At 45.9% G+C, this 7,876-nt stretch overlaps 2 protein-coding genes across 2 annotated transcripts in view; both read left to right on the top strand.

Annotated features, from left to right (window-relative positions):
* LOC119452651 (uncharacterized) overlaps positions 1–5,814 on the top strand; it is a 90,146-nt gene extending 84,332 nt beyond the window's left edge. The window contains exons 8-9 of the mRNA XM_049668102.1: positions 4,803–5,016; positions 5,783–5,814. Coding sequence (XP_049524059.1) covers positions 4,803–5,016; positions 5,783–5,814 — 246 coding nt within the window. The remainder of the gene's footprint in view (positions 1–4,802; positions 5,017–5,782) is intronic.
* Positions 5,815–6,745: 931 nt separating this feature from the next.
* LOC119453861 (MIF4G domain-containing protein B-like) overlaps positions 6,746–7,876 on the top strand; it is a 177,345-nt gene continuing 176,214 nt past the window's right edge. The window contains exon 1 of the mRNA XM_037715909.2: positions 6,746–7,004. Within this exon, the coding sequence (XP_037571837.1) occupies positions 6,849–7,004 (156 nt within the window). The 5' untranslated portion in view covers positions 6,746–6,848. The remainder of the gene's footprint in view (positions 7,005–7,876) is intronic.

The raw sequence follows: 7,876 nt of genomic DNA on the forward strand, positions 1-7,876 counted from the left end.
TTTGGTAGAAAATCACCACATCACATCACTTTATTTTCCTTAAAGACCCCTATTGGGGTGTTACATAAGGGGTGGGGTTTACAAGATGCAGGCGTTTACAGCAGTCGAAAATGTCGATGGAGAGGTTATGGCAGCGATATGGTGGGGAAGGCCGCTCCAGTCGGTTGCTGTTCGTGAAAAAAATGAGTTCATGAAGGTAGTAGTACGGGCTCGTGGACGCAAAACTTGCAGAGGGTGACCGATGCGATGGGATCTGCGTGGTGGGGGTGTGCAGATGTATGGTTCTTGTCTTAGGGGCGAATAAAAGAATTTGTGATACAAAACAAGACTGGCAATGCGACGGCGAGCAGAAAGATTACACAAACCTGATTGCGATTTGAGAGATGATATGCTAACGTCGTATGAGTATGAAGAGTGAATAAATCTGGTAGCTCGGTTTTGTACCGCTTCGATGGCATTTGTTAAATATGCTTGATGAGGGTTCCTGATGGCCGACGCGTATTCCAGTTTAGTTCTGATGAGGGAAATGTATGCTTGTAGTCTGACGTGTTGAGGGGCATCCCGCAGGTGACGCTTTAAGAAACCTAGTGTTTTATTAGCCGGTGATATCAGATTATTCACGTGCAGACGCGAAAATAAATCATCAGAAGTGGTGATACTTAAGTATTTGTAAGACTGGAGGAGGTGAACAGGGGAGTTAGAAACGGTATATTCGAAGACAAAAAGTTGCGACGGCGGTGAAAAGACATGTAGTTACATTTGTTAGGGTTGAGTGTCATCATCCACTGCGAACACCAGTTTAGCACGTGGTTTAGGTTTTCTGAAGGGATTCTTGGTCAGAAGGGCTAGTTACTGAACGATAAATAACGCAATCATCAGCGCACAAGCGGATATGACAAGATACGCGCTGGGGTAACTCGTTAATGTAAATGAAGAATAACAAGGGACCGAGGACAGAACCCTGCGGGACGCCGGTGGTGACTGGGAGCGGGTTTGATGTTTGGTTATTAATGAAAACAGACTGAGAGCGATGCCTGAGGAATTCGTTAACCCATGCGATGATGTTTGGATGTAGGTTCAACTGGGAAACTTTAAGAAGCAAGCGTTGGTGAGGTACTTTATCAAACGCCTTAGCGAAGTCTAGGAAGATAGCGTCAGTTTGTAGATTAATGTCAAGGTTGGCGTGAATGTCATGAAGAAAAATGGCTAGTTGAGTCTCGCACGAAAAGCCCTTACGAAAACCATGCTGCGACGGATGGAAGAAATTATTGGAATCTGAGAATTGCATGATTTGGGAGTAAATGACATGTTCTATGATTTTGCAGGGTATACTTGTTAATGAAATGGGTCGATAATTAAGAGGCGAATCAGTATTATCTGTTTTGTGCACGGGAACGACCTTCCCCACTTTCAAGTCGTCTGGAATGGATTCTTCAGAGAGTGATTGTGAAAACAGTAAACAGAAAATACTAGAACAGGTTAAGTTAGCGTTTTTCAAATTTTTTTTTAATTTATGTCATCTATACCAGTGGCAGATGAATTTATAATTTTATATATTATGCGCGAAATCCCATTACTGCTGAACGTTATGGCTTGCATGGTTGTAGTAATAATAGGTGGTAATGTAAAACATGGTGCTTCGGATTAACAGATGAAAATGCAGTGTTAAAGGTTTCGGCACAGTCGGTATCAGCCATGATTTCACCAGCATCGTTGGTAAGGGTGACAGCGCGCGCTTCCTTCGGGTTTATCACCTTCCAGAATTTCTTAGGGTTATCGACTATCAGTTTTGGTAGCTTTACTTCGTAAAATGAGCGCTTAACACTTCCAATCGCGGCCAAGTATCCGTGCTCAGCTTCATAATACTTTTCCCACGTGTGTGGGTTTGCGTGGCGCTTAGCTGTTGCGAAATGTGTGTTTTTTCTTGTTTTCGAGCCTTTTTAGTGTCTTTGTGAACCAGGGTTTCTAATTACTCTTTCCAAAACTGCATGACGGGATGTATTTATTCGTTAGTTCGATAATGTTATGTTTGATAAGAGTCCAGTTCTCAGTTACACTTCTGGAAAGATAGGCCGTTTCAAAGACCGACAGAAAGTTCGTTAGTTCAGAGTTGATTGCTTCGTAGTTTCCCTTATTGTAGAGCCTAATAGATTTCTGGGAAGTTTGTCTTAATTCAGGTGAGAAGTTAAAATTGGCATGAATTACTTTATGGTCGCTGATTTCTCGGAGGCACGTAATGAAATTAACGCTGTCTGGATGAGTGGTCAGTATGAGGTTCAGAGTGTTAGCTGCTTCCCCTGCGACGCGTGTCGGTTCGGATACAACTTGGGTCAAGTTAAAATTAAGAGAGACGTCAATGAAGTCATTCGGCTCTTCTTGACTAACTATGGGCTGAGGTTGATTACTCCAGTCGATATTGGGATAATTGAAATCCCCGAATAGTAGGATGTGTGCTTTAGGGTGCTTTGAAATTAGTTGATTTAGAGCATTCTGAAGCTTGCGGGCAAAGTCGGGACTTTTGTGAGGCGGCATATAATACACACCAATTAATAGCGTCAGTGGTGAAGCGCGACACACAACCCGCAACATTTCTAAGTCTGACGCGACATTGATGGCAGGACAAGACAATTGTTCGCTGACTGCAATTAGAACTCCTCCCCCGCGAGAATCTTTGCGATCGGCGTGAAAAAGATTAAAATTAGGCAGGTCAAACAGAATTTCTGAGTCAGTGATATTGTTGTTCAACCACGTTTCGGTTAATATAAGTAGATTGCTGCCTCACGAAGTTACAAGATTTGATACGATATCGCGTTTCGGCAGGAAGCTGCGAATGTTAGTAAAGATTACTGAAAGCGAAACGTTGGCACGAGGCGGGGGATAGCGCGATGAACGGCAAGGATGAGTTGATTGTTAAGATATTTCTTTTACACATGCTGCAATTTCATCTAAGACGTAACGTTTTGGGCCAATATGCAAAGTTTTAAATCTTAGGGAAAAAGGCACAGACTTCGCCCTCGCAAACGCGACAAGTTGTTTCCGGCAGTTTTGAACGCAGCGCGAAAAGTATTCACCTACGCTGTAGTCGGTACCTTTGAACTTTGGACCTTTGGAGAGAATTGATTCTTTAGATTTAAAGGATGTAAACTTAACGATAATCGGGCGTTTCCTGTCCTCAGAGTGTCGTCCGAGGCGATGGGCGCGTTCAATGTCGTTAGGGCTTAACTGGGTGTCAAGGTGGTCAGAGCAGTGGCGAATGATTAAGTCTTCGGTTTACGAATGCGTTTCAGTGGGGTTAGTATCGGGTAAACCATAGAAAAGTAAGTTGTTTCGCCGAGAGCGATTTGCCGCGTCACCTAGACGAGCCTCTAGCACACTAACTAAACGAGTCGTTGCAGCTGAAGTGGCTTGAATCGTCTCTAGATCACTGCGGAGTGTAGACAAGACTTTCGCAGTGAGTTTCTAAGGCGCTGAGACGCGTAGTCAGACTCGTCATTTTCTGGTCCATTGAGAGCAGTTAACCCTTAAGCTCTTGCACTTCATTTACCAATTCAGTCTGGCCAGCAGACATCTTTTTTAGTTCGCCAAGGATTACGTCTAGCTTGTCGGGGCCAGGGTTGCTCTCAATGTGACCGCACATCATTAATAGGGACCGAACAACATGAAAACACTCGATACAGGTAAGCAAGGCAACACAGGGGGCTTGGAAGCTGTACCAAAAAGTAGCTGCTGTTTTTTTTTTTTGTAAATAGAGTCCAATGGTTACCAACCTGCATGGCGAAGACGAGTGGATTAGACAACTGTGATGTGGCACAGCCACCGAGCCCACAGGGTGCGGCGGATGGTCGCTGCTCATTTATAGTTGACACGTTCAGTGAGGTGGCTGACGATAGGGCATTCCAGTCTGCGCTGAGGGTCATGTTGTCTTGAGTCGGCAGAGCGGAAAAGTTGGTGGTTTCTGCGCAGAATGTACCTCAGTCTGCCGCGCCGCGCAAGGGCGCACGCTCTATCGCGGTCGCACAGGGAGCGCAAAAGACAGCAGGGAGCATGACGCAGATGATCAAGGGCGAGAACACCTGCATGGCGAAGACGAGTGGATTAGACAACTGTAATGTGGCACAGCCACCGAGCCCACCTATGTCCAGATTAAAATGTCCAGATTACACACAAGTTTGATCGTTTGAGGTCTTCTCTGAATCATGAAGCACACCGTCGTGTAGCACCCCACGGAAGGGCTTGAACAGACATCCCATTGGCCACATAGACGGGTCGTTCAAGCACTTAAGAGCTTGATAGTCGACAGCTTCATCAGCGCAGACGAGAAATGAGGCATACGAATTATGCCTCGTCTTGAGCGCTTGCAGGCAATTGGAAGTGCTCGGACGTTTGACAGGTGAGCAGTCAGATCCGCAGACGTCGTATTATGAGAAAGCCTCGACACAAAAAGGCTTTCGGTCGCGGGACGCGTTTCGCTAAAGATATTGCCTTGCTCTCCCCAGCTTCAAAACAAGCAGGCCGACTTTCACTCCGAGCTGCCTTGGAGAGATGGCCAGCGGTGAGAGCACTCGGCGAAGCAGTCTGGACGGTCGCAGCATACGTTTTCTTGGACGGGTGGAGCGGCAGCACAGTAGGAGAAATGGGCGGCATCACAGTAGGAGAAATGGGATACTGCTTGCCAAGCGCATCACGCAGGGAACGCCCTTCGACCCGTAGCGCACCTATAGTCTCGGCCTGCTGAGCGGATGCCAGCGCGTTTTCCCTGTGCAGAGGCTCGTTGCCACGGGCTCTAGTATGTCACTCCGCAGTCGCGCCACCTCATCGCTGAGGAAGGATATTCCCTCGAGCGCCTGAAGGAGAAGGCCACGGAGGGCCGCCATGTCACCAACCGCCTCAAAACCGGCCCCGCCGAGAGCGAGGCCCTGTGGAGGGGTCGCCGATGGGGAAGCAGCGGTCATGTTGGCATCGCTAAGCCCAGCCGCTGGAATGTCGGCGTGGTCGGCGTTCTGGCACAGGTTACACGTGAAAGCTTTCTCACCAGATTTCAGAAGCTCGAGGTCCTCGTCGGGTCATGCAATACACTTCACGTGTGCATGTTTTTCGCATGAAATACAGCGTTGAAACTGCTGTTTTCCGTAAAAAGGCTGGGAGCAGAGAATACAAACGTCCATACTAGGCGACATCTTACGAAGCAGATAGCGCCTAGTACGGACGTCATAATAATATTAATAATAATAGTAATGCCATACCCTGCAGCACATACCAAATGGCCTCAGTGGCACTTTTATTCACGTATCGCCGGGCTAGTTGGTTCATGCGTGGACTGCACTGCCACATTTAGACCACTATCTTTGGCATCGGTCCACGAAAGAGCCTAGAATCGGGTTAGAAACAGACGTTCCGGACACGAAAAAAAAAGGGAGGGGGGGGGCGGGGATGGTAATTCATCAAGGAAGACATTGTCTACAAAACAGAAATTTAATGATTATGAAAGCATTATATGTCCCATGAGGCAGAAAATCGGGCGCTGTCAAGCGACGGAACCAAAAATGGCCGACGGCGCAAAGTGCAAGAACACTTTAAAAAATGCTCGGATTGAACTCAAATTTCTTAGGGAAATCCCTGTAAACAAAGTAAGTGGCTGTCGAAAGACAATTTTATACATTGGGGTATGGGGCGAAATCGAACCCGGGTCAGCGGGGTGGGAGACGAGCAAGCTTCCCTGACGCCATTGCGGCACCACGGTTGTGGCTGACGAAAGGTGTGCCTGGTGCGTGCGTCATTGCAGACGTCACGTCGCACCACTCGACGTTAGAGTGAGGTTACTTACGGTGAAGAAACGTGAATAAAGGTAAATTAAAAAAGGATCAAGGTTGATTAAAGTGGATTAAGGTGGAATAAAGCGGATTAAGGTGGATTAAGGTTGGTACAAATTAGAGCGAGGTTGATTCAGGTGGATTAGGGCAGAGTTTTTAGGGACACGTGAAAATGAATAACGTCAGGTGTCATGGTCACGTAATAATTGGAAGTGAAATTGGTCCTGAAATGCTCATGTATGACGTCACGTCACGTGTCACGTCATGAAGCATATAATGAAGCAATCATAATATGAACTCGTAGCTACTTGTCGATGAGCTCTGAATGGTTGCGGTCTGGTGATTAATGAACCCAGAGAAAGGAAAGCGAAGAACGGAGCGCAAGTACTTGAGAAGTTTTAATGGTGATAACTTAGAGAAGTCACAACGCTTTCGCATTGAAATCACTTAAGGGCACTTAAGTGACTATTTTATTGCTACCTATTGCTACTGGTTTGCTTGCTGTAACACAGGCATATGCTCCCTGTTTGACCTCACGTATAGGCCATAAACCTGCATTAGCTCTGGCGATAATGCTTTAGGAAGTATAAAAACAAGTACATGTTTTTTTAAGACAGAATTTGCATGTACGTGATGCCACGGGAAGTAAGAAAAATAAGAGAGCAGCGGGAGGAACAGGTTGGATAGAGACAGCATTCTTAACGCTTAATGAAGGTGCAACTTTACATTTTAGCGGTATATATCACTATTTGTCCTTAATAACGGTTACTGCTGCGATACCCTAATCGTTTCGCTTATTTTCGTTAAAGCTTAGGGTGGCGTCGGTCGTTGGTGCTTCGCGTTTCGCGCGAAACTCCGTTTTTCGAAATTGATTTTTTTTTTGTTGTACGACCGCAGAAGGGGCGCACCAGTGCATTCCTTGACGGCCTCGTTCAATCATGCGATTACTTCTTCAAGCGACGTGAACAGCTGTTACCAAGGTGCACTGCACGAACTCCAAATGCAACACAACATCCCGGAAGCCCCATTCGCAGCTGGATGGCCTATGTTACCTTCCTGGCCGAGCTGCTGGCGGCCGTCAGTGAAATAAAATCGTCGGACGAGAATTGCGGACGCATCTTCTGCCTGGCGGCGCTCCTCTGTGACTGCTGCCTCATCATGCTCCACTCGCCAGCGCAGGACACCAGCGCAGAGGTCAGTTTTATTTCCGATACCAATTAGACTGTCACATTGTAGTGACGCTGAAGAATCGAACAGCACCTGATCATCTACTAGCATAACTTGGAATGTTCGAATATCCAAGTTGCGGAATATGTACACATAAGAATATTCGAGAAAGATGCATTTTCATTTTCCATTAATTTATCATTTCTTTGTGTCAATTAGTGGGTACAAGTAATTTCTCCCATGTTTTCATTGTTGTCTTTGTTGGCTTCTTATCAAATGATTATTAGAACTCGGGCCCCTCGGTTGCCATTCTTCTCGTTCATATATATAGCCGATCCCAGCATAGTGCAGGATGTAGAAATTAGGTAGGGCAAAATGCAGTGACCATAGATTTATTGAGGTCTAGGATTCCTCTCAATTTGCAGAGCGAAAGAACAAAATTATTCAAGAAGAAACAGGCCAACCTAGACGCAGTAAGGGTAAAAGCAGACCAATTCAGGCTGGTGCTCGCAAGCAAATATGCAGCTTTAGAACAGGAAGATGAAGACAACATAGAGGTATCGAATGAAACTGTAACTAGGCTGATCTCAGAAGCAGCAATTGAAGTGGGAGGTAAGGCACCAAGGGCAACCAACAGGTAAGCTCTCCCAAGTAACAAAATACCTTATAAAGAAACGGCAAAGCGTGAAAATGTCCAACTCAAGAGACCAGATAGAATTCGTGAAACTGTCAGAACTGATCAACAAGAAGAAAGTAAGGGATGTCCGAAATTATAACGTGGAAAAGATTGAGGAAGCATTAAAATATGGGCGCAGCATGAAATCAGTGAAAAGAAAACTTGTCATAGGACAAGGCAAGATGTATGCACTGAAAGATAAGTATGGAAATATCATCAGCAA

Source organism: Dermacentor silvarum, chromosome 5, assembly GCF_013339745.2.
Source record: "Dermacentor silvarum isolate Dsil-2018 chromosome 5, BIME_Dsil_1.4, whole genome shotgun sequence".
In the NCBI taxonomy this organism is placed as follows: Eukaryota; Metazoa; Arthropoda; class Arachnida; order Ixodida; family Ixodidae; genus Dermacentor; species Dermacentor silvarum.